Raw genomic sequence first — 27,449 nt, 5'->3', positions numbered from 1 at the left:
GTGGAATGAGGGAATACAGCTGTAACTGACTACGGGATCACAAGAGCTACGTAGGGCTCCATCAGCACCTTTTAAGTATGACCGGTCTATTTATGGGTTTCGTTTAAATCGTGGTTTTCAGTCTCCGGGTATTTCTCAGTAACATCTGCTGCTTTGGAGTCCAAAATGTGAATAAGATAAACTGGACAGATTCACGTCGACATGCTTCGAGACATTAGTTAAAAGGGGATGGATGGTCCATTCATCCATCCATTTTCTGTAACCGCTTGTTCTTTTCAAGGTCGCGGGGGGGTCCGGAGCCTAAGGGGATCATCATGAATTACTTCTGCATACTCTTCAGAGGGATCGAGGTTTGTTAACTAATGCTGAAATGTAACCAATTTGGCATGGGCTACCATCCACACATGCATCACAGAAGCGCAATATGGCCACTGGAGGAAAATGGATACTGGATCGGGTCCAGTCGGAGCTCTTGCATGTTGCGAGCTCGTGCGACTCAAAGCCATCTGGGCACAACCCCTGCCTGGTTATGTCACCATTCCGATGTCACTGGTTGCTCTCACCACGCCTGCCTTCCCCAGCTGCACTCCGCTACATTATGCTGCATTAGCATCAATGTGAATAGTGTGTTAACCTATGACTGCTTCGCTGAGTATTTCATTAGAGTCAGCGAAATATACATTTTAAATCATCTCTAAATTATATCCCTTTCAAAACAAAAGTGGGTTGTATTATTCTTTGAGTCCTCATTAATGTCTGGTAAGCAGCCTTATCACTAAAACTGCAGAGCAAGGCAGTTTTTTAGTGTGTGGAGTATAAGCAAGGTTACATCTTTCTTAGAGAAGATGCGGCTGTCTGGGACCATAGCGCGGAATGTTTATCCGGAGCTGTATTTCAGGTTTGCATACGGCGTGTTTATAAAAGGCCTCCTGAAGTGTGTATGACCGAGTGCGTCACCGAGAATTGGGTGGTCCTGGCCTTCCGTGTTGGGGGGGGGGGGGTAGCTGCTCAGCCACAAAGCCATGTTCGCCCCTGGAGAGCCTCTTCGTAGGCGGTGTCTTAGCGTTTGGCTGCAGTGATGGAGGATGCATCATGCCACTGGCAGGGGGATTTGACCCCGTGGCCATTCTGTCCTGGGGCTTGACACTTCATGAGCCTCATTCGGTCATTTCGTGGAAGACCTCCTCTTCCTGCCAGCACTCCTCTTGCTCCTTGTTGGCCCGGCGCTCATTTAACCTCCCCTTTCGACTGGTGACTGCCTGCTCGCTCGCCCCGCGGGTTAATGTGTAAAACTGTAATCTGCTTTACGTAAGCCGCTCCGGATAATCTGAGACGAGGCTCTACGGTCACAGCCAGCCTGTTCCTTTTTAAAAGCCAGTGTGAAATGTGACACCGTATAGCAGATCTAAAGTTCTCAGCCTGCATAAAATAGGTGTAGGACTGATCTAATCTGAACCGCCTTGCGCTCAGTAGGGTATGAAGAAATACGTTTAAGCAGCCGTTCTTGGAATCATAATTCAGAAGCTGAAGTTAATATAAAAGCCGGAAAGGTTAAGTGAAGTTTAAGACGTTCCGTAAAATAAAGGCTTCTTGAGTACAAAGTGTCATGTGACAGTGGACCAGATGACAATGTAATGTTTTGGGATTCAGTTTTCAAAATTTGTATTTGAAAGCAATTCACCAGTGTGCTGACAATCGCAAAAACCGTTTCTCTTTCATTCGTTATAGTCTTTGTGATCATCTTCCAGCTTTAAAAATATTAAACTGTTGTCTGCCTATAAAAAAAAACAATGGACAGTATTAATAAGCTGTGAGCGGCTGCTGCATGTTAGTCCGAGATAAATGGTTTATGGTCTGTTCATCAATATTTACATTGGAAGAGGTTTTTATGTTTCGGGGCTGACATTCTGGGGTTAGGAGACCAGCAGGGGGCGACTGCTCTACATTCTATAGGGAAGGTTTGACTAAACAGAGGGGATGCTTCATTTTTTCCAATTCCAGCCTGATCTCACATGCAGGGACAGATGCATGTGATATCCCCAGAAGGACGGCATTAGGATGGAGATGATAAATTATGCCATTGGCAGTACCTGTGTAGTGGCAATTTTTGTCTCGCCATTAACGGGCTCTGGTTGTAGCTCAAACCACACGCCATCTGTTCCGAACCGAAAAAGAAAACAACAGTTTTTTCTTACTTTTTATATTTTGCAATTTTGTAATAAGAAAAACTAGATGTACTTGGTACTTAGTTTGCCCGGAGGGGACAGTCTATTATGTAACAAGATGAATCAGACTTTCTATCTGCTCATTTCACAAGCAGTGTGCCTCAGATTAGTGTATTCAAGGAGTTTATATCAAAGCTGTTTTGGAACAATTTCCATTGCTCTTCCTATATTTCCGTGCCTCTGCAAACAAGATCTGGCATATTCGTGATTCACCGCCCAAGCCGCGATTGATTTAGCATTGACTTTGTGAGCGATGACTCCTCTGAAGTTCCAGTGTATCCCTGTAATGTCCTGTTCTTCTGAGAACCTGTGACAGTATCTGGGACTGTCATGTAATCGGTACACGCTTCACAGGAAGGGAGGCCCTGTCATTGTGTTGGTTATGATTCAAGCCAGTTGAGTTGGTGCAGGGTTCCTGTGTGAGATTTATTGCTGTTCCTCCAAACATGTGCATCACAGACAGCTGCCGGAGCAGGTAGGGTTAAGGGGCATTGCTCCCAGCTCCCATGATGACACCTCTCTGCTGACACTGGGATTCGAACTGCTGACCTTCGGATCCCCGCGAAAGTGAATCAGTCACACGATGCGGCTGAACACCCACACCACTAGGTGGCGCAATTCTACATACTTGTAGAAATGATACTTGTGCATGATTAAAAGTGGGGGGAGACAAATCTCTCTGTCGGGTTCTTACATGGGTTTCCCCCCCGCAGTCCAAAAACATGTGGTTGCAGGAATTGGTGGCTCTAAATTACACACAGTGTGTGACTGCCTGTGTGAGGGAGTGCCCTGTTTGGGTGGCATCCCTCACTGGGTGCCCCCCTGCCATATGCCCTGTGATTCCTGGGATATGATCCAAGCTTCCCATGATCCCAGACAGGTTAAGTGGCTACGATGGGTGATAAAATAATATGATTCTTATTTTTTAACAGCACTGTCTCCGAGGCGTTGCATAATAAAATGGTTTATGATTTAAGATGGTTTATGATTTAAGATGGTTTATGATTTAAGAAAATGATTTAATTTTCTTTGCTCTGCCTTGCTTTCTGTATCCTGACTTTCCATTCATTTACTCATAATTAGTTTAGATTTAAATTTTTATCCTTTTTAAAAAAAAAAAATGGAATCGCTTTATGTTAGCATAATGTTTATCGTGTGAGGGACGCCTTTTTGTTGATGAATTTTGAATTAAAAGCGTGGGCTAGAATATAAATGGATCTGGAAGTATCATCTATTTATTAAATCTTAATTATGTAGTGAGACGTATTCTGCCAGTATGGGGGTCGCGGGGAGTACGGAGAGAGTAAGATTCTCGTCGTGGAGATTCTTGTGTAGTTGACGCTCCCACGTTGTCGTTGTGTCTGTTTACTCTCTGTTGCTAAGGCTGCCTCCTCACTAACGCCCGTGCACTATGCAACTGTGCACTATGGTTTATTACAGCAGCGGTTCTAGAGGCTTGTGTTTCTGTCGTCCTGTAGTGACAGCGACCAGACATGCTTAACAGGAGCTCAGCTTCTTTCTGCTTCACATCACCAGCAGTTCAGACTCGTGAGCGACACACCCCCCACCCCACCACACACACACACACACACACACACACACACACACAGCCTCCGTTTGTGAGTGGTGTTAGGGAGAGTCGAGCAGCCCAGTTACCCTCCCACAGTAATATTGATAGTATTACCATGATATAATTTGTGGGCCATGTCATTAGTGCGATGGATGCTTAGTAGAACTTGCTTTGAATTGTGTTTCCATCTGAACGTGATCTTCTTTGATGTGGAGCACCTGCCGCTGCCACATTTGGTCTCTTCAGTCGTCGGAAAACACTTGGACACAACGTATCATCACGGAAGAGATGTGCTCTCCATTATGTCTATGCACGTGTGGTGGTTCCTCAGCCCAGAGATCCCTGTGGGAAACCATTACAGGCAATGGGGGTGTTGGGGGAGGGACAGGGGTGGAGGGGTTACCGATGTTTGCCTGCTCCCACCTTGTTACGCTTTTTCCCCTGTTTATTTTGACGGAAAGTGGTTCTCGCGTTTCTCGTAAGAGCGGGAAGGGTTACCTTTCAGGGTTACGTCATGCTTTTAGCAATACAGTGGCACTGACCTGTCACAAACCCAGGTAACCTGCGTCAAACGAATAAACTCACGTTTAAAGCACTTTCCTTACAAACGGCAGTTGTCTTGGGACAACTTATTTGTTTACGGTTTCATAAATGAGCATGCGGCCATTTTTGTCTTCAGTCATAAAGGCGTGGTTGCCTTGGCAAGATCTTTTTGAAAGGTTTTTTTTTTGTTTAGTCTTACGTATCTGTGTAATTAGTGGTTTTTTAAATGAATAATTTACACTCTGTATGATTTACGTGGTTGCCTATATGCTCTCATGTGCTCGTACTGGGTATTGTTTTAAGATTGCTTTAGGGGAAAAGGTGCGTCCAGCAGAAATTGCGCTTGAATATGGTTCACTTCCTTGTTCATCAGCCCCCCCCTACCCCCCCCCCCCATTCAGTTTGTGTTACTTGTATTCTGTTCAGTTTTATTTTTTATTTAATTTCTTTTTTCATCCAGACCAAATGCTTGGTATAAATGATTATCTTTGTGTTGCACTGAATTTGGCAGATGCCAATTGCCAAATGGACAATGTTATTTCATTTTCAATATAGTTTTAAAAAATAACTTGTTGTCATGGAAACATTCTTGCTAAAAAGCAAATGACCAAAGACTTTTTGCAAGGTTTTTAGCCAAAGAGAACTGAGTGGATAAAAAATAAACCTAAAAAGCTTTTTTTTCACTTAAATGTTTAGGTGATACTAATCTTTTAAGGAATTTATATTAATTTGTACATAAACGCCAATTTAAAAGGTTTTCCTGGCCTTGATATATACGATCTTTGTAAGTGTAATGTTTTACATATAAAGTAATTCACATGGCTTAGCCTAAAGTTAAAATCGGGCAAAGGCCCCCCCGAGGCACGCCGAACGGGAAAGCAGAGAACTGCCAGCTTTGTTATCCTAAAAAGTATTATTCTGTTCGCAAAAGCCTGCAGCTTTTTATAGGACAGAACTGAATCAAAAATGTAATAATAAAATACAAATCGTTTTGCGGTCAGGAAATGTATTTTCCATTCATGTGTTTATGAGGCTAATTTTTAGTAACGTGGTGCAAATTATTGTATTTTTCGTTTGTTCTGCATATTAAAGCCCCAGTTGGTTTTTTTATATTCCCGTTACCCTGAAATCTCTCTGCTGTAGCGATCCCCTTATAGCCTTAGCCTTTATCCTTTGGTAAGTTTATCTTACTAATGCGTTTTCAGGTCATAAACTTCCCCATCCTTTTCCGCCATTAGACGGACTGTCCAGGCAAACTGAATGCCGGGTATTTTTAACCACGGCTGCGTCCTCTCGGTCACCCCAGTTACAGTAAAACTGTGATCTTTGCCTGTTTTAATCCATGTTTCCTGCGAGCGTCTCGCTCCACCTGCATCAGCATCCGCGGGTCTCCGAGGTGCGCTCGCTGTTGTGAGGAGGCAGTGTGCCGTCGCTAGGCAACAACTAACCCCCCCCCCCCACCCCCCCCGGACCGCTCCACCTGCCTCCGCGTCCTTCTTTATTTAATGAAATCGTCGGCCGTGAAAGTGCATTCAGCACGCCTTAAACGACAGGCACCGATTCTCGTCGCCTTTGCCAACAATAGAAATAAAATGAAATCGGCTCTAATCTCCCTATTTTGGTATCTTTTAAGAACGTACGGTGGGAAGATGAAGCCGTAGTAGTCGCGGCTTACTGGGCCGTCTAAGGTGTCCTCCTTTCGGCTTCCTCTTTACAGTATGGTTATAGATGCAAGGGCTTTGGGCTGAATGTATTATGGGCAACTCCATTCGGTATCTGCTTAATGCATATTACATTAATGCTGTTCTTGTATATGCTAAAGTAGGCCCGTAGAGTGCCTAATTGCATGAATTGAAAAGTTAATGAAAATTAATTAATAATGAGTTAATAGGCTCACACCAGAACAGTGGTGTGTGTGTGTGTGTATGCATATATATATATATATATGTGTGTGTGTGTGTGTGTGTGTGTGTGTATGTATGTGTATATATATATATATATATATATATATATATATATATATATATATATATATATATATATATATATATATATATATATACTTGCTCTTAGAGTATTTTAGCAAATTCTCTACTTCTTACCGAATTCAGTAGGCTATCTGCATTATACATACAGACCTAGGCTAATCTTAAGTGGCACGTTGACTAAATGAATGGAATTTCCCTTAGTCACCGTTGTCATAATGATGCAAAGTCTGAAACGTCGTCCTTTGTATCGCTTGCTTTCTCCACATTTTCAATAATCTGAAAAGGACTGTTAGAAATTTAGATTAGGGGTATCATGAAAGGATTAATACTTAGTCATTGATTTAGCGGAGCACAATGCAGGCTCCTTTGATGTTCCCGTGCCTGTAGCTTTGGGGAGAGACTGCGGTAAATTGTCGTAAATTGCGACTAAAGGAGTGAGTTAGTAACCTCATAAAATTCCGGAGCCTTCGCTTCCAATGCAAACAGGTGGATTTTTCGATCTTAGTTTTTCTGCTATTGTATGTCACTTATGTGGTTTGCTGCTAAACAGATACAGAAAGAGGTGCTCCATTGCCGCCCGGAGAGTTGGTACCCCACGAAGGCATCATTCCCGGCGTGATTGTTCATTGCGTGCGTTAATCTGTTTAAGTGGCATGCTTCACGGGTCCATGTCTCCGGGTCAGTCGACTCTCCCAGATTAAGGATTCAGCATGCACCGTTGTCCCATACTATAGTCTGTTTTAATTCAGATTTAGATTGGAAGTACCAAACATGTCATTTTTGCTAATAAAACAACTGCAATATTGTCGGTGAACCAGATTTGTCTCACTTAACTCGGAGCTCTACCCTAACCGGATTATCTAACAAAATAATTTGGCTGCACATACCAACAAGTCGGTTGTGTGTGTGTGTGTGTGTGTGTGTGTGTGTGTGTGTGCGCGCGCGCGCGTATAATTACATTACATAGGCCTAATTACCATATCCGTTTCCAGGTTAGAGCTGTGCAGAATCTCTTGTGTGTAAATCAGTAATGTTAGAGGTTTACATATATTTACATAATACTTATGAAATTACTCGAACACCAGTTGTGTTTGCATTCTCATGCATTTGACTTTCCATAGTACCAATTTACATGTAATATTTTAATTAAAAACAGTACAAAATGCGAGTAACACAAATATATGACTTCTCCCACACAGCAATAAAACTACTGAAATTGTGTTTTTTAATTTGATTTCCATCTGCCCGTAGGTTAGTGTCTAACCCCCCACCCCCACCCCCCAACCTTGACACAGCCCCATGCAGCCGGGAGAGCAGCGCTCACTCCGTTTCGCTCTGACCGACCGATCTTTCTTTAACTTAGTCAAAGCATTTTGTGATTGACGAAAAAGAAGTCGGCATGACGTCAGCACATACCTTGTGGCGTTTTCATTTTTTTATTGCAGTTGTTAGTTATGGAGCGTTAATACAGGGTACATGACACACAGGATTACGAATATAAGATCTGCATGATCCTCTAAGTACCCTATGTTACGTTCACCAGCTCGTAAAGGAGTTACGTAAACGATTGGAAATGAATCTAAGGCTACTTACTCTTTAGGCCTGGCCGTTTATACGTGGATATTTCATTGAAACAGGCCGCCCTGACTTACCTTTCGCCACTTAATATCCTACATTTGTAGATGTATCAGTAAGCCTGGTATCTTTAGATTTGCAATTCCTGTTCTTATTGCCATTTATGGTTCATTGTACTCGTTTAGTGGTTTAAAATGCCAGAAATTTACATTATGTGCAATTTCCAATATAGTCATTAACAATCGCAAAAATGTGTCAGGATCACCTCCCACTGGTCTGGGTAGAATTATGCACGTATTATGTACAGAAATACATAATTAAATAATAATCCTCAATAGATACCTACAGTATAGAGCTGAACGCACCTTCCTGTTCAGGCAGAGGCTGTGAAATTCAGAAGGTGTTTGGGAGCGTAACGGGGCTGCACTGCATCGGAGGCGAAATGGCCTTCAGACCAGAGATCCCAGCAAAGGGATATGATTATTCAGCACGTCAGCCACTGAAATCTGGTATTTGTCAAGCAAAAAGCGAACAAAGAATTTGTATTGAAATAGTATTTCTGGTGTGTGTCATCAGTGGCTGAAAAGGTGAGCTCTCTTTGCCCAGTCCACCTCCCAGTGGATCTGACATGCAATAGGCTTATGCATTATTATTACATATTTCAAATGGAAAAAATATTTTTGTTTAGTAAGTAGTCCGCTGGTAATGTTTTCGGTATAACATGAGTGGTATTTCTACGGTTTTTTCCCCTTTTTTGTCTTTGGACTCAGTTGAAAGACTGGTGTAAATATTAATTAGTCGTTTTTGGATTTAATTAATATTTCTTTCTGTAAAAATATTGTATAGGCCTACTTGTGTAAAACATAGTCATTCATAGTATTAATGGAAATATCAGTATTGATCTGTGCCATTATATCTTAAACGTATAGCTATTTTGTTTTAGTGAGCATTTCAAAACGTGAGATACCTCAGCCGACCCCGTTTTTTATTTGCGTGTTGGTGTTTGATGTTGCAGTGCAAGGATTCAGCTGAGTATAGTGCATGTCACACTTTCTCATTTTATTGACTCAGCGTTAAAATATTACTCTGCGAGAATGAACCGCGGCGTTTTTAGTAATATCCTACTACTGTGATACTAATCGCGAGGACTTCGTAATGTTCCCCAGTGAGGCAGCGACGCAGAAAAAAAAGCCTGACACCTGTGACTTGAAATTAATTTCATTCAGAGTAACTCACTGCATTCATTATAGTTTGACGACAAATTGTCTCCTCCCACTCACCCTCCCCAGCCCTATAAATAAAAAAGCGAGAGCCGCACATCTTACCCTAAATTAGGGGCTTTCTTGCGGCACGTAAATATCATTTAAAGATTATTACGAAGTATTAATGTTCAGTGCCCGTCGGAAGGGAGGGAGGAAGGGAGATTTCCTTGTTTTTCTCACCTCCAAGTTTGCCGACGTGTTCGTAGAAGAGGCTGAGGCGCTGTATCAGATAAGGCGGCGCTCGTACAGACTTGCGGAGCCGTTCTCTCTTCCTTGTATGGAAGGCAGTGCTTGAACATCATCAGCCGAAGGGGGGGGGTGGAGGTACCCATGCAAACTGATCCGCCGCTGTCTCAGATGGGCTTCCCGTTGCAGAGGTTGGAGAGATAAGGAGATCAGCCGTCAGATCTGGACGCCGGGTCCCTCGCATGGAAACCGGAAAGGCGGCGGCGAAGACGAAAAGCGAACAATAAAAAGCTCGGCTGATATTTGATTCAAAGTAGCCTCGATGGCGGCGGATCAGACGAGCTAGCGGGGACAGCGAAGTGTCGTTACGGGAGGTGGACGCGTTTTTCCTGCCGGGATCGGGGCGTACTGCGCTCTGCGTGGGATCCCACCCACAGCCATGGATACTTGTAGGATTTCAGTGGCCGTGCTGCTGCTCCTTGTGGCTCTCAGTCGCCTTTCCTCAGCACAGTTTCCTACACCAGCTATGTAAGTAAGGAGCATCCCGGGTGGGATGGGTTGGGGTTGGAGAGATCCCAGATAGTGTATCCCAGATGTTTGTTAAAGGCTTTGCCACAGGTCCGTGCGGCTGGGGATGAACTGGAAGCGCGTCGGTCTCCGTCAAGGCATATTATCGCATACTGGGATGTTAGGGATACGGAACTCGATCGGGATAAAATATTGTTTTAATGACGGCCCCATTGTTTCGCTTATAGTGAACACGGCATGTGTAAACACCAGTTTAACTGAGCGAACGCCATACCGGCGCATTAGTTGACTACTTTAAGCAGAAGCGCCTTCGTTTGCAGGTAACTTTCGCTTGTAAGGCTTTGTTCATATATAACAGATACCGGACTTGAGGCTTATTTCATTAACATCCAGCGTTATATTTCTAACGTCTCAGGTAGCCTATTTTACTTCCGTTATGTGATTGTTGGGCAGCTATAACGAATGAAATAAAACACTCAGTGCTTATGAAATCACAGCGTTACAATAAAGTAACCTTACAACATCAGACATAAACTTGGGCGTCTTTACGGTCGCACAGTGTCTTCAACTTGTTGCAAGCGTGTTTTAAATAAGCCTGTTATTCGGGATCTGGCAGTGCAATTCCAGATATGTCACGTAGCAATGAAAAAAGGACAAAAGTGGGAAATAATAAGATGAACGGTACTGAAATTGCAATGGAATAGTGACAAAATGTCATCAGTGTTGTTGTTACAGCTTTTCATATTTTTTTTATTGTAAAATTGTCTGCTTAAGTGAGCTGATAATCGCAGTACATGTCATCGATTGAAACAGATAATCGTCTTTAAATGTGTCAGCAGATAATTAATTGTCTACACTGACACCGTAACTATAGGAAAATACATGTTTGTGATTTTTGTCTTTTTGGATGAAAGTACATCCTACCTTCCCTAATCCATCCATCATTGAAATAAGGAAACATTGGCGCCATAATGTATCTGTAATCAGCTGTTTTGTCGTAAATTCATAATGGATTCGGTTTGGACTTTGATTTTGGGCAGGTTTCAGTGTCTAGATTTGGCGACTAATTAATTCTGCTGGTCCAGACCAGGCTTCTTTTTGTTTGGGAAATCTGATGTATGACCAATCAGTGCATTGGTGAGAAGCTCCCCCCCCCCTCCTGGGAGAGCAGGTGTTTACTATGCGGGGGGGTTTCGGATGCATTTTGTGGCTCTTAGATACTGTGCTTCTTAATTGGTGATCTGCTTCAGAAATCAGCAGTCAGAAGGTGATTGTCCAGCGTGCCGGAAAGCTCTGGAATCTTCATGGCATCTTCACACTGATCGGACTGCTTGTTCCCTGCGCTTGGCGTCATTAGCGCCCCCACGTTGTTCGTGACACGGATACGGTGCTGTAATCTCCTCTGTGATGCCAAGAAGGGTGACGACGCGAGGGGTCCACCTGGGCACAGCATCTCGCTTTACACATGGCGCCCCCTTCTCTCATCTTGCTGCATTGCAGCCTTTCTAATCCATCTCTCCATTACAGTTTATTTATCATTTTGGGGATCTGACACAAGCCATGCCCTTTGCGGTGTGCCTCCTGCCCTCTTGCTGAGGTCCGGCCGCATGAGGCCACTCACCTGTGTGGTCGCTGCTGCCCCCCCATCTTCATTAGGTCAAAGGCTTAGCCTCACTCTGGCTGTCCCACGTCCTGCAAGTCTGGTCAGTGTCCCAGTCACCACAGACGCCGCTCTGTGGTCCTCAGGCGTCGTTCATGGCAGGCTGGCTCAGGGTCTCGGGTCCGTGGGTGCCGGTGGAAGGGAGCCAGCCATGATGGGCTCGGGCCAGCTGGCTTGGAAAGGAGCTCCAGCGTAGAGCAGGGTAGGAGCTCATCCTGAGGTCAAGAAGCCTGCATATTAAAATTTTTTGTCGGGTGCCGATGGTAGGAAAGAGCAGCTCTGGCTTCTGTTATAGCAGGGTTTCCATCCATCCATCCATCTACTAAGCGCTTATCCAGGTCAGGTTGCCGAGGGGGGGGGGGGGGCACTCGCAGCCTGGGGCAACAACCTTGACAGGATGCCAGTCAGCAGATATCTGCCTAGTTATCTGTGAAAGGAGTTAGCAAGAAAAGAATGTAGTTGTATCTGGAAGAAAACATGTAAGTACATAAACAAGCTGAGATGGGGTGTCAGCCTCCTGTGTAGGTGTGCAATGAGTGATCTGGCGTGAGCTGGTACTTGCATGTCCATCCATCCATCTATTAGTCCATTTCCCTTAACTGCCAAAAAAGTACCTTTATACAAATGGACTCAGTTTGGACAGACACAGTAAGGCATCCTGAATGGGTGCCAGTCCATCACAGCACACACTCACACGCCATGAGCGCAGAACCAGCTAACCACATGTTTCTGGGCCGTAGGAGGACTCCCACACAAACATGTGGAGGTCATGCACAGTCCTCACCCCGAGGAAGCGATGGGAATCAAACCCACAGCCTCGGACTTCTGAGGACGTTCTACCCTGTGTTTTTTGATGAATGAGAACAGCCCAATGTCCAGTCGGGTCGTTGTTGTGACTCCCCAAATCAGTCGCATTTATCCAGCTGATGGCCGCCTTTACCGGCCGCATTTCTCTCTTGCGACGCAGGAGCGACAGCGCCTGAAGAGGGAAAGGTAAACCTGGCAGGGCCCTGGTAGGCGTTAAAAAAAAAAAAAAAACGCTCCTACCCATTTATAAAACTGTCAAAACTTGGGGTGTATTTTAGGACTCTCTGTACTAAGAATGTCTCTGCTGGGTGAGTCACTAAGGAAGGCTGAGATGCGTCTCTGAAGATAGGTTTACTACAGACGACCAGAAAGGAACACACCTTGAACACGGCAGGAAACGGGATGAGGGTTAGGCCGTCATTTTGTATGTTTCAGTTATGTGGCATGCAACCAGATTTACATCATGCAATCTCCTTATACATTTTGCTAAGTTTCAGAAGGCAGCATGACCCCTATGATCAATGGCTTCCATGAAGGGGACAGTGCGGAAAGTTGTTAATGCATCTCATTCATGCATTTAATCTGTATTAATAACAATAACGGATGTATGTTTTTAGGAAAGGCAGATTTTCACAGAATCGGTAAACAGGCCTTCCAATAGAAGTCGAATTTCAGTGCGGGAGGGGTAGTCTTCATTATTAATATACCCCCCAGCTCCTTAGAAAAAAAAACAAAAAAACTTGGTTTTTGCTGACAGATGCTGAAATGTAAGGTGTACCAGGTGCATGTAGTGCCGGCTGTGTTTCCTATCCCAGAATATCAACCCCACCCTCAAAAAGGCACATCTGGGTTGGGGCTAAACTGGTGCCAGTCGTATATGTAATACTGGTCCAGTTTGGAGCAACTGTTCATCCTGACTCTGTTTGGGTAGCGTTAGGTCCGATTTGCCTTGGATTTAGTGCTTCATCCATACTGGCTTGAGAAATGCATTGTGGGAAAGCATAGTTCTGCTTGGATTCTATTGCAGTATTGCCACCCCATTTTCCCAGGTTACAGGTGGGGTTGCCACCTCACTCCTGTAAAATCCTGGATACCCAGTTGTTGACGAAAAATATTGCACATAGTAACACCTTTCCAAAGGTTTGTTTAAGTCTGTTTGATTGGGACATTGATAGGAACATTCTGTGTCCCGGAATGAAATTTGTTTTTCCAAGACAGATGATCAAAATCCTGGGAGGTCCCAGAAGATCCTGAACGAGTGGCAGTCCGAGCTACTGGCTTTCTTTGATTTGCTGCAGTCATTCCTAGGGTGTGGTCTGAGGAAGGAACTTTACAGAATGTTCACCTCATGTCTCAGTATGCTTTAGCATCGGCGAAGTAATGTGCAGAACTTTTGCTCTTTTGTCCACGGTTTGCCTTTTTCTGAATCCGAATCTTGGGATCAGACAACCTGGGAACTGCCGTTACCTGGCTCTCCGGTTGGTCCTTGGCCTCCCTGCAGACGATCCAGTTTCAGTGAATGAAATATAGATCCCATCGATCCGTCTGTGGGGCTCGGCCTTACTTCGCCTTGCTGTCCTGCCTGCAAATGTCGGAATTTTGAAAAAGTGGGATTGACCACAGCTGCATGGAATAATGATGCAGACGCTCAGCGGTTTTAACGGTGATCAATGAAGCCTCAGCACTGATTGGTCGATAATGCTGTCAATCTAAGCAGCAGCTACATCTTATTCATTTCTCACTTTATACAGCTGTCTGATGTGCTGCTGGATATTTAAAAGATTGCCCCCCTCATATGTCCTGTGTCCTTGCCAAATGTACAACGGCGGTTGCAGAAATGTTTCTCTCAAGGCCCCATCGATCTCGGTACCAATGCAGAGATGAATATCATCTCGAAAGTCGAGCAAGGGGCTGCGGGTTTTGCTGCCACATGTGAGCGTCGCCACAACGACAATTCATCACGCATTTAACGAGCCGGTGTTTGCCAAACAAACGTTTACGCTGCGCTCCGCCTTCCTCCCTGGCATCCCTGGAGAATCCCCAGCGGCTGGCTGAGTTCTCGCTTTGCCGATGCTGACATAGTACTGCCGTTAGAGGACTTCACAGTGCCTCACGTCTGGTGCACAGGTGAAATCTGTCACCACCAACACCATTAAAACCCAAGGCGTGGGTTTGACTCGTAAGGTTTATTGTGATGAAGTGCTGAGCTCAGAATCCTCTTGAAATCGCGCATCACATTCAGTCCTGGTGAACCCTAGTTAGGGTTTTGTTGTCTATCCACGGTTATTAAATGTTAGAGGCCTGTCACAGAATAAGAGGTAGTTTCTTTGTTAAAATAGTTCTTTATTTTCCTGTTGGGAAAATACTATTTGAAATACTATTGGTGCAGCAAAATGCCAGTTAGTCTCATGGTGCTAAACTCTTCATTTGTTGAGCCTGTCTTGACTGTCTCACCTGCGGATGATGTCTTTTTATTATAAAAAATCTCGCAGTCGGGTTATGCTGGGCAACATGGAGAGACTGCGGTCATGAAGGGGTGGTTTTGGGGCGGAGGGCAGAGTGGGTGACTCTGATTTTTGTCAGTCTGCCGGTTTTTCGTCGGGGTGGAGGGGGTGCTCACCTTGACATCAGATTGAATTAAGCTCACCTTTCATCATGGTCCAGGGAGAAAGATTTGTGGAGACAGCCAGAATCCATGAGGGAGATCCTATGTGTAAATAATGTCCTTTCTTATAAGTCAAGCTAGTACCCTTGAAACAAAACTTTTGACAACATTATTTACTGTGTTTTGCAGGATTTACGGTAGCGTGATGCTGTTTTCGTTAAAGACTAAATCTCCCGGAGCTTTCAGCTGCCCCTGACACAAATCAGTTTCTATTAAAAACTTTTGTCTCGTTACCTGAAGTGATTAGTCGCTAATAAGATTTAATCGTCAGGCATCTGATGCCACAGGGGCTGTGAAATTAGGACTCCGTTCTAAATATGACATCTTCTGTGTGATATCCGGGTTACGCCGAATGCCTTCCTCTTCGTTTAAGCAGCGAGCAGACAATCGTTGACGCTACGTTGATCTCACTACCCTGGTAAATGTATCGCTGTGACGTCACGATTTTTCAGAAGCGCATGCATACTTCATGCTCTCAGACCTGGGTGCCTTACTAGTATTTCAGCCAAGGGACGGAGCATTTATGCTAGCCTGTTATACTGACAGTCACTGTGGACCTTAATTCGGATGTCTCGCCTAATAGTTGGTGGAGTTAATTGGACGTGGCACCAAGAGACGTTAATACTGTGGGAGATGTTAGCTTTGTCAGGTCAAATAAATGCCGTCTGAGGAACTGTGTAACCTCAGAAACAGACAGACAAGAGCAGGAGACGTCCATATTGTGTAGCACAAATTTGGTTTTTATTTACGTAATATAGCCTTTATTGCTCCTGATTACTATAAATTTATATTACGGTGAGTTAGCTGACACTTCATTTTCCAAAGCAATGTACCGCTGATGATTAAATAGCAGGGTCAAGCAGCATCCTTGGAGCAATTGGGGGTAAGGGCCTTGCTCAAGGGCCCAATGGTGAAATCACTATACCGGCTACAAGATTTGAACCGGCGATCTTCCACCGGCACAGAGTACCACTCTAATGGCCATACAGTGGGCCTTTGGGTTGAGCCGGTCTTGAGTGGATCTTTCCAGGACGGACACAGCTTAAAGAAAGGAATAATGTTTTGAATACTACACCACTGTCCGTAAATAACCCTCTGAGCTCCAGTTTCTTCTCTATAATTAATACAATGTTGCCGCGTGCCGGTTTGGTGCGTACCCGATGATTCTTTAGCGTAGTTTATTTTATGTAGCTGATTTATGCCCAAAACATCAGCCCAAACGGCATAAGCTATTGTGAATGTTACGAATGATGGTGTTCATTCCTTTAGCCTAAAAACCGAAGCTTCAATCTCACAAAGGACGTCATATTGATCCCTGGCGTGTTGTACCCTGCTCCTTTAAAGCCATGCGTACGTCACCAGGCTGATGATTGTTCAAGCAGACGTAAGACCTCCCAGCCTGGCTTGCAGTCGTGTGGATATTTATATCGTCAAAACCTACCTGCTCTCGCAACCATCCCGTAGGAACCCCGCCTGTGTTTTTTGCGTTAGTGTAACGCTTTCCAGCTGCCCTCCGCTGACCCTTCTCCCTTCTGTCATGCATCGTGACGCTCACCTGGTATCCCATAGCAACATAATTAAAATGACTGAATGGCGGCGCCACCCTGAATCCGCTTTTGGTCGGGTCGGCTTACAGGGTGCTCGGCGTGTGGCGGTGGCATAGGCGTGATGTTCCGAGACGCAGGCGGTGCAGCGGGAGCGGAGCGGCGAGTCACTCTGCACCCGCGGGTGCTGGCCCCGGTGCCGGCTGGATGATGCACTCCACCTCGAGCGTGACGTCGTCTCCATTGCTAGAATCGCATCCAAAACGGCATACCACATATACCTCACGGCTGTTTGTTTTGTGAAGAGTTTTACAGTCAGTCCCTCAAGATGACTGACCACAACATGCTGTATGTGTCCCAGGCTGGATTATTCCTAATGTTGGGGCCTCACATCTCTTGGGTTGTGGGTTCGATTCTTTGCGTATAGAGTTCAGAGGTGGAAAGTTCAGGTCCAGAAAGTACAAATCCAGACCAAGATTTTGTTCCAACCAACCAGCTGAGTAGTAAGAGTCACAGTCATAGAGGACTCAACTGGTTGGTTGGAACTTTCTGGACCTGAACTTTACACCTCTGGTAGAGCTGGCACGTTTGCACAATTCCTCCGTGAACTATGGTATCAGAGAGCAAGCGGTTTGTCGAGTTAATGTCTCTGAATCTTCTAGAGTTTGTGTGCGTGAGAGTGAGTGCCCAGCCACGATCTGGCATCCCGTCAATGGTGCCTCCTACCTTGAAGCGATTCAGCTCCCTGCATTACCACTTTAGTGCTTTAGTCGTGGCACTCGGCAGTAATTAATCGTGCCGGGATGAAAACGAATTCTGCAGCTTAATGGAACTATTTGTATTTTCTTGTTGCCACTCGGAATAACGATGTTCCGGAGCCAATGCACCTGGTGTTCGGAAACGGTACGTGCCCTTACCCGCTAATGAGCGATTAAGCACAGCCGTCGCCTCTCTATTAATGTCTTATCGATTTCTCCATCCACACCGGTGCCTCTTCTTGGGCCGTGGGCCCGACCGGCTGAAGTAATTATTCGAGTATCTCGCTTCTGGGCATGGATGCACTGGGGGAGGGGCTGACCTCAAAGCTGGAACAGATCAGCTTTATTTCCCCAAGGCTTTTTGTGTCCCTGTAGTGAGCATCGATTCAGACCCCGATTATTTTTTTTGGTGCTTTCTTGTGTTCTGCTCAGTAACGTTGATATCTGTGTTCGGACAGACATGTTGCACGCCTCTGCAATTTAGCGCCTCCCATTGAAGACTCACTCTCTCACTCTTGGATGTGATCTTTCACCTCATATATGCATATTCCTGCCCTCCAGATTTCCCGCTACAGTCTGCCTCAGTATGTCCATCCAAACCCCCCACCCAGCACTCAAAGCTGTTTGCCCATGTAGATTCCTCCATACTGGTCCATCATGACAGAATAAGGGTTCTTGTTTCGTAATAATCTCTTAAACCTCTGACACAGCACCATTTTAGTTGTGTTTCTTGATAGTTATGGAAATATTGATCAATTTAGTCTAACCAGTAGCAAGTACTAACCACCGATCATGAGTCAGCCCTAACATTGCCTCCATTAAAAGACTATGGGTCGGTTCTGTTTGCACCCCGTCCAGGGTCTCCCTAGTACCACGCAGCACATCAGGAGACATGGGCGGCTGCATTGGGTGCCATCTTCTGAGGGGGGCGCAGACTTAAGTCAGTTTCAGTTTGTCTAGGAGGCTGCCGGTGGTGAAGCTTGCTGGGTGTCTTGAGCTTGGATTCAGGCCCCCCTGCTGCCCTGACCAGGATAACCAGATAGAAGATGGATGTTTGTATGTTTCAGTTTCTCTGTCTCCGTGTGAGAGTTGAGCCCCAAGGAGCATTTTACACCATTGTGGAAGTTCTGCCAAACCCCGTAATCTTGTGTTGTTCTTTAAGGGATTATAGTTATTTAAGATTGTAGCTCGAGGGCAGTATCTTGTGCTTACTGGAACCACGGTGCCGTTAACGAGATTAAGCCATTAAGCGACGTACAGACTCCACGGTCATGCACCTCGCTAAGGCATCGTCCAGCTACTGAGCTTCAGTGTGAAGCCGTCTAACCTGCTTCCATCTCATATGTTGTTGTAGGGATGGTGTGTGATCAGAAGGTTGTGGGTTTGAATCCTGTGGCTGGCAGACTGATACCTTTTGGGCCCTTGAGCAAGGCTCTTAACCCCAGTGTGCTGCATGCCATCTGACCCTCTGCTGGGGTCTCGCTCTCAACCAGTCTGTGTGTCTCACTGAGAGCAAGATGGGCCAGGGATGGTGCCACTGACTTCCAGTGAATAATTTTGGACCATGAGACTTTTTTCCTGTGTGTTTCCCTTTAATTCCCATTGGAGGAGGGGCGCTGGAAATGACCCAAGGGGGCAGAATGGGCCGGAAATGAGATGTTTTCTGCTTTTCCGTTCCACATTCCCACTAGCTTTTTATTTGTTTGTGTGTGTTGCTTTTAAAAATCGGAAATGTGCTCAGACAGCCCGGCGCTCCAGATCATTAGCGTTGCTGGTTTTGGGTCACGCTGCAGCCGACGACACTCGGGTTCGAGTGGGAACGTGGCACCGGCAATCGCGGGTGGATACAGTATCGAAACGTCCACTCAGCACGCTCTACACCGGTCCTGATATACCCACAAAGGCCAACTACACGCCACGTGACCGTATCACATGGAAAAAGCATGTCCGTGGTCAGGAGGCTGTGAAGCTTTAATTAGGAGGAGCGTAAGGGAGGAAAGCACCCCCCGCCCGCCTCCCCACCCGTTTTTCCCCTGCAGACCTAATTATTCTGTCTTGCAGAGTCTGGGTAGTATACGCCCTCGCGGGCGGGGAGCTGTACGTCGGACCAGCTGACTGCAGGCTTAGATCAGATGAGAGTCCCAGCACTCAGCTGGGTGTGTAATCTGTGCTCACAAGAACCTAAAAAACGGCTAAAAAATGAGTGGAATGTGACTGTAATGTAAAATCCTGTGTTTATATGAAGGTGTATAGCTGTTATGAATTTATGGATCGGACACGTAGCGAGCTGCTGGGATGCTGAACATATGTTCAGTGGGGCTCCGTCACGCATGCGCCACCGCATGAGGGCGGGGGAGCAAGTGAGCGTATGCTGCACAAAGCCCCCCCGGTACCACCTACTCCCCAGCCATGCAATATTAATACAGGTCCTTTTATACAAAGGCACTTCCCAGCTGTGGTTGGGTGGGGGCTGCGATGTTGTTTTCGTTTACCCTCCTGCAGTCAGTACAGGGAGGGGGGGCAAAGCTTTAACACATGCCTGAGTGGAGAGCAATGTGCTGAACTTCATGGTGACCCCCCCAAGCTGCCGCCACCAGCCGCCTCGTCCCCAAATATAAGTCGGCCGAAATTAGAATGTAATTGAGCGAGATTGAATTATTTTTTGCAATTATGATTTAAACGAGACGCGTCACGTTTCAGCGGTAACTGCAGCGCCTCTGGTTAGAGCCTTTCACCTTTCATCTTTTGTTGCTCTGAATCCCCTTTTTCACCTTGTCCCCCCCCCCCCCCCGCATGCCCCTGGTTGCTGACTTTAGAGGGGGGAGGGTTGTGTTTATGGCGTGTCCTGTAACATTCTGAGGAGACTTTAGTCTTAGGGATTGGGGCTGCTTTTACTTGTGGCTGTATGCCGGGTAATGAAGTACAGACCCCTCCTGTCTGTGGGGGTGGGATGGCTGGCACATCCCGAGGGCCACTTTGGACGGCTGGCACATCCTGAGGGCCACTTTGGACGGCTGGCACATCCTGAGGGCCACTTTGGACGGCCGGCACATCCTGAGGGCCACTTTGGACGTCCGGCACATCCCGGGGGCCACTTTGGACGGCCGACACATCCCGGGGGCCACTTTGGATGGCTGGCACATCCCGAGGGCCACTTTGGACGGCCGGCACATCCCGAGGGCCACTTTGGACGGCCGGCACATCCCGAGGGCCACTTTGGACGGCCGGCACATCCCGAGGGCCACTTTGGACGGCCGACACATCCCGGGGGCCACTTTGGATGGCTGGCACATCCCGGGGGCCACTTTGGATGGCCGGCACATCCCGAGGGCCACTTTGGACGGCCGGCACATCCTGAGGGCCACTTTGGACGGCCGGCACATCCCGAGGGCCACTTTGGACGGCCGGCACATCCCGAGGGCCACATTGGATGGCTGGCACATCCCGAGGGCCACTTTGGATGGCTGGCACATCCCGAGGGCCACTTTGGACGGATGACACATCCCGAGGGCCACTTTGGACGGCCGACACATCCCGAGGGCCACTTTGGATGGCTGGTCCCCTGGGGAGGCAGGGGTTTGTGCTGGAGCTCAGGAACCCGTTTCAGTCAGATGACTCTTGAATGTGCTTTCCAGCTGTCGTGGTTATGAAGATTTTTAACAAGCGCTATCTGCGGGGGGGGGGCCTTCTTACCCCGTCAAGACTCAAGACTTTTTATTGGAATTCTTACTTGCACCACACAGTCACTAACACTATGAGTCAATCAATCTTTATTTATATAGTACTGTTTTAAGTGAATGGTTTACAAACTTTACAGACAGTTAAAAGAAAGGAATTAAAATAAGCATTAACAGAAAAAAATAGTTTTGAATAATAATAATAACAATACCCCCACATTCTTGGTAGGGGATTTTAGACCACCTTCTCTGGTCCGAAATAACCCTGACAGAGCACACACCATTTCCGCTGCATCCACCCTGACAGGCCAGGTTCATATCTGTGGCATTAACATGTTAGCATGCTAAAAACACCCTCAGATTTGTCACTTTCAGTGCCGGTGAGGTGTGGATAAATTTTCATAAGTGACATATTTTCATATTCTTTGCTCACCATCATCTCAAGAACTTTGCATCAAAACAGCATGCCACATGTTTCTCTGTCTGTTTTTTGAAGAATTTTACAGTAAGTCCCTTGCAGTAAGTCCCCAGCATACTGTATGATTCCCAGGTTGGATAATTCCTAAACTTGTGGCGTCATACCTCTAGGGCTGTGGGTTCGATTTTTTATTTTTTTTTATAGAGTTGATACATTTCCACAGTTCCTCCATGAACTATGTAGTTTTCCTAACTGATGCGGCTAAATCGTCCATAGTTTGTGTGCGTGAGGCTGAGTGCTCAGCCGTGGTCTGGCATCCCGTCAGAGGAGTTCGCCTGCCTTGGATCACATGACTCACTGGATAAAAGGTTATAGAAAATGTATGGATTGTGTGTCATGCAGACCGTGGGAAAACCTGTAGCTGTGATACCATTCAACTATTATTGTTAATTGCTTTAATTATTTGGCAGTGCATCTATATTGAGATGTCTATGTTACTCAACATGGGTTCCCGCTACATAATCTTTAGTTTCCCGTGAATCCTTGGAGAAATTTAATTAAGAGTCAAACCCTCGTGGAACTGCAGATCTGCAGCACAGTTCACGCTACAGGAACAGCATTTTGGTCAAAATTAGGGTAAAGTTCCCTTTAAGGAACAGCGAAGCCGACATCAGCTCCCATTCGCTGGACGCCCTCGGGACGGTGCGTTTCGTTTTTTAAGATCTGAGGAATCGTGGTACGTGTAGCTGATGGGAATTTGTATGAAGTTTTCCGAAGAGGAAATGTGAGGGTGGGGTGAAGCAGCACACCCCGATTGATGATATATCCCCGACTACAAGGAGAAATGAGCAATGCCCCGGGACGGTAGGGAAGGCACATGTGTGCCACGGGCGAGGGGAGGCCTGGACATTGTCAGTCCTTCAGGGACGTGTTCATGTCCTCAGACTTAGGATCAGTAGTGATTTTGTTCATAGCAGAGCTGCCTTGTTCTACCCACCGGCAGTTTGATGGTCACGATGGCAGAATATTCAGTTCGATTTATTTTTATATAGCGCCTTTCACAGTCACCATAATATCTGCATTTTTAAATATAAAAATTGTGCATGAAATAGGGGGAAAAGGAAAGAAAGAATGCGATAAGACAGAAGAGCAGAGGAACCGAAATATAGCACGATTGGTTTTGTTCGAACCTTCCTTATTTGGTAACTTCCCATATGATGCGATAGACATTTTTTGGCACCATCGAATATGGCTGTTTCGTTAGTTAACTTATTAACAGGCTCGCTTTTCTCTCCGATGGTCGACATACGAAGTAAGGAATCATGGGAAATTTATGAGGAGCTATTTTTGTAATCTCTCTGATTCTTAATGCGGAAGCAGCCCGCAGGCTCTCCTTTGAAGCCACACATGTCCAAGTGATTGTCTGACGTCTGTCACTTAATGCTATACGGTTAACACCAATACTTAACTTACAAAAACAGCACATATTCATGCTGGTTTTTCTCTGATACATATCTGAGAATTACTGTGCTTCTTCACATTTTCATACATAACCTGTAAGAGCTTGTGTATGACATGCTATGTAGTCTAATTCCAGATATAATTTGTAGGTATAATGAGAAATATATTTATATAGACCTTATTCCATTTGTACGCATTTAAAATTCATAGCTAAGATGGAATTATAGCTTTATTAATTATGACTATAATAGGAAACTAATAACTCAGTAGAGATAGGGTGTTACAGTTTCATGAAATTTTGTGAAGCTAAGTGATTGGGTGTGAGGGTGCTTTTTGGTAACTTTCCGGCACTGCTGTCCAAAAACTCCGCGGTGGGTGTTCACAGCTCTCCCAGAAATTAAGCTGTCTAGAGAAACAGGGCTGTCATTTAATGTCTAATGCTGGCTGAGTACAGGATTCCCCGGAGAACGGCAGGAGTTTAAGGAGAACGAGGCAGGTGTTGGTTAATAAAGCTTCTCGATTCCCTGCTGCCTCCTTCTCCTATCCCATGCCCACCTGATGTCACTGCACCGATCACCTCTGTGCTCGCCATCAAGAGCAAATGGATATAGCGTCAGGGGCCAAGTTTTTTGTATCTGGGGCCCCACTCAAAACGTCACTTAAATGCCCCCCCGCATATAAATAGGTACCAAGTAGAGTCAGAAGAGCGTAGGTGGCCGCCTGGTTTGGGCAATCGTGGAATACGCTTTTAGTGTAGTAACTGCGTGCGGCCAACAGGGGCCCCTAAAGCTCAGGGGCCCCAAGCAAATGCGCTTTGGTAAAAACCGTCGCTGCTCAGATTTCCTGAGTAAAGGGTGGAAAATGCCATCCATGGTGAGCACTGGTGGATACCTAGTAACCAGGTGATTAGTATCACGATTGTGTCTGTGCACTAGTGCTTTTGTGCATCAGCAGGCTCTGGGTTATTCTGAACACTGATGTGTGAAAAGTCTCTAAAAATGCTGACCGAAACGAGGACAGACGCTTAAAATAGGGAGGAGTTTATTCTTGCTGTCATCCTGTATTCCCATTATATCGTTTTCCGCTCCATTATGTCCACGTAATGGAAAGAAGGCCATGACTTTTCCCCAGGACGGGAGTGCGAGGCGTCACTTGTTGACAGGCTTTACGACAGGAAGTGGGCGGAGTTTCATCGCGGTTTGTGCTGTGTGGTTTTCAGAGGCGTAAACCCTTGGCATGATTTGGGCTGATTCAAGGCTGATATAACTTCAACGGTACTAATATAAACGCCACAAAAACCCCCCCTTGTCTGACATACTGACACACATACGTTTGTCTCCCATGAAATGTGCATTTACAGGAGTCCTACTCATTAAAAACATATCGCTCTTGTTTTTGAGTCACCGTTGCTTTGGATGCAGTATGAGTCTGTGTATAAATTAATTAGTGACTGAATGAGTCATATGGTTGCGGGGTTCATGGATTCCCCAAAAAGGAACGGACGTCCGGAATGACTTTCATCAATTTCTAACTGCATTCCTTGGTCATGGTAACAGGATATTTTATATATTATGCGGTAATGATTGTCTGAGAGACATTGTTCTTTTTCTTATTTGAATTATTCGTCATAGAACTGCCGCTGGAGAATAAGTCGCATTTAAAAATGGTAAATAAGTGGGCAGTATATGATTTTGGATGGAGATGAATGATCAGTCGCTGTCTGGATGGGAGTCTGTCAACATCCCATGGTAATCTCCTCTCAGTATACCCGAAGACAGAGATGAAATGAGACATAAATGAGTCGAAGTGAGTTAAATAGCCAGCAGTGAGATTTCTTTGGGTCCGCCTGAGCTTTCAGTACGAATTTCAGAAGTGATTTCTCAGGGGAGAGATCTGGGAATTGTGAACAAAAGCGGCCGGTCCCATCGCTGCGCTGCACTGATCTCGCTTTTTATCGAAGGGAGATGGAGTGGAAAGACACTGGGATCTCTCTAGCTGTTCCTACACTTCTGAGCTGTTTTAATATATGCAATGGAGAAGAGTAAATATTACAAAAGAATGAAATCACCCTCTTCATTGGCAAAACGCCAGACCAACAAAGTAAACTTAGCAGAACCTTAAAATAAGATGCCTGGTGGTCCTCTGTCTTTTGTAGTCACAGATCCGCAGCAGGAAATCTGTCTGCTTTGCGCCTTGGGAATTGCATCTACCAGTGAGGTGCTTGCTAATTTGCCATATGTTCTTACCCGTCCTCTTGATGTGGAACTTTTATTAGTGGAGAAAATAAGCAGATAATTGGCACCGAAAGGAAACAAGCCAACTCAGGCTGATGAATGTGGATGACGAGCCTTTGGCCAAGAAGGTCCTTGGGAGTGGTTGGTCAGGGCTGAGGCCTTCTGACTTTAGGACCCCAGCGGCTGGCCAGCGAGGTGCCGGTTTGATCTGTTTGCACTCTTTCTGACTTGACTCTCCCTTGATTCTTCCCCTCTCAGAATTAAAGAATGGGTGGAACAGATGCAGAAGGAACTGTTCAACCTAGTAGATACGGCAAGTGGAGTCAAGGATTATATCCAGGTGGGTCTCAGTGCGGAAAAGGCAACTGCTATACAAGAAAAACCCCAAACCATCCATATTTAGTTCCAGGTTTTCATTTTATTAACCTATGTGCTCCATTTTGATATGTTTGATAAGTAAGAGCGTCTCATTGAGTTGCTGCCTGAGGTTCGAACAACGCAATTGATTTGGAAGCGAGTCGAAGTCCTCAGCTGAAAAGCCGTTGTCCACCACAGATGCCCTTTGGTCAAGTGGAGCGAGACGGCTGCAAAATGGAGATGGACAGGCTCAGAGTCCCCTATATGAATTTCTGAATATGTTATGTATATTGTATTGTATTGAATTATTTTGCTTTATGAGGTTTTGGGGCGAGGACTAAGGGATGACCCCAGTCTGTGTACCAGGATTATATTACCTGCAATGCAATATGGCTGCATTGCATTGCCTTCTGTTTGAATCATTGAAGCTCATGGCTTCTCTAGCTTTTCCCAGGATTAAAGGCCAGATCTCTTCTACCCCTTCAGATATACAAGAATAACAGGAAGCTGTACACTGTGGAAGCAAACTCCGCAAGCCAGCTAGTAGCCGATGCAGCCCGGGATATAGAGAAACTACTGCTTAAGAGAGCCAAGACCCTGGAGGTAAGAATCACTTGTACTTATGTCTGTTCACAGTCTGGGTGTCTGAATGCAAGGAGTGAACCTTGGAAGCCAACAGGTGCAGGGTAGATCGCATGCGACCAATCATTCAACTGACTGTCTTCCCGGTTATTCTATTGGTTTCCTTTGGGGATGTCACTTGATTGACTGTAAGGCAGTGATTGACAGCACTGTGGGCCTACTATAGGCTTCAACACACCCGGTTGTCCTTCTTTTGAAAAGTTTGACTATGCTGCTTGCCACAATTTTACTGTACGTTATATATGAATGTGCACTAGAATAGCATATGTATGTTTTATGACACAATATTATATGTTCTTCATGTAAGTTGTTTTCCTGCCGTTTCAGTGAATCAGATGCCTAAATCACAGTTAGAGACGTAAACCTGCTTTTATGTTTTATTTGACATTATCTCCCGGACCCTGAGTCATCGTCTTTGTAAGGAAACCACATATTTGTCTGCCGACCCACACAACGGGAGTCACTGTGTTGCGTCTGTGTAACTGACAATTTCACGCCTGATGGCTTGTCAGCTTGTATAAGTATTGAAGGGTTTAATTATAAGATTTGTTTATAGCTTGTTCACATGAGAATCGGCATTTCCGTTTTTATATCTTTTTAACGGTGGCCACTGGATTCACTGGTGTTCGCTGATATGTGTTGTTACCTGTTCAGGTGGGTGTCCCTATACTGCATGGGACCTCAGTGGTAGAGTAAGAGATTGTGTAAGAGCATTGTCATATAGTAATATAGCGAGTGACTGAGGAAGAGTATAGTTATATAGTAATATATTGAGTCTGAATCAGAGTATAGTCATATAGTAATATAGTGAGTGACTGAGGAAGAGTATAGTCATATAATAATATAGTGAGTGACTGAGGAAGAGTATAGTCATATAGTAATATAGTGAGTCTGAATCAGAGTATAGTCATAAAAGGGAGGTATATGCAGGGGTATATGCTATATGGTCATATAGTAATATAGTATGAGATTGAGTAAGAGTATAGTTGCATAGTGTTATAGTGAAAGATTGAGTAACAGTATAGTCCATCCATCCATTTTCCAAACCGCTTACCCTACTGGGTCGCAGGGGGTCCAGAGCCTATCCTGGAAGCAATCGGCACGAAGCAGTAACGGTATAGTCATATAGTAATATAGTAAGAGTTTGTGTAGGAGTTTTGTATTATAGCAAGACAGTGAGAGATTAAGAGCAAAGTCATATAGTAATATGGTGTGAGATTGAATAAGAGTATAGTCATGTAGCAATACAGTGTGAGATTGAATAAGAGTATAGTCATATAGTAATACAGTAAGAGATGTAGTAAGATTTCCCCAGTGGGTATATAGGCATCATTTCTCCTCTTCTCCAG

General features: G+C 45.3%; 1 protein-coding gene and 1 long non-coding RNA gene across 2 annotated transcripts in view; one reads left to right on the top strand and one right to left on the bottom strand.

Annotated features, from left to right (window-relative positions):
* Positions 1-1,619: 1,619 nt before the first annotated feature.
* Positions 1,620-9,464, bottom strand: LOC125742561 (uncharacterized). The gene is made up of 3 exons (XR_007398131.1): positions 9,344-9,464; positions 2,091-2,155; positions 1,620-1,775 (listed from the first exon to the last, which is right to left on the bottom strand). It is a non-coding gene; the product is annotated as an uncharacterized LOC125742561 (long non-coding RNA).
* Positions 9,214-27,449, top strand: part of LOC125742531 (voltage-dependent calcium channel subunit alpha-2/delta-1) — a 107,743-nt gene continuing 89,507 nt past the window's right edge. Inside the window, exons 1-3 of the mRNA XM_049014633.1 lie at positions 9,214-9,877; positions 25,360-25,441; positions 25,945-26,061. Coding sequence (XP_048870590.1) covers positions 9,789-9,877; positions 25,360-25,441; positions 25,945-26,061 — 288 coding nt within the window. The 5' untranslated portion in view covers positions 9,214-9,788. The remainder of the gene's footprint in view (positions 9,878-25,359; positions 25,442-25,944; positions 26,062-27,449) is intronic.

Source organism: Brienomyrus brachyistius, chromosome 1 (genome assembly GCF_023856365.1).
Source record: "Brienomyrus brachyistius isolate T26 chromosome 1, BBRACH_0.4, whole genome shotgun sequence".
Taxonomy (NCBI): Eukaryota; Metazoa; Chordata; class Actinopteri; order Osteoglossiformes; family Mormyridae; genus Brienomyrus; species Brienomyrus brachyistius.
This window is presented reverse-complemented; position numbering and strand designations above follow the sequence as displayed.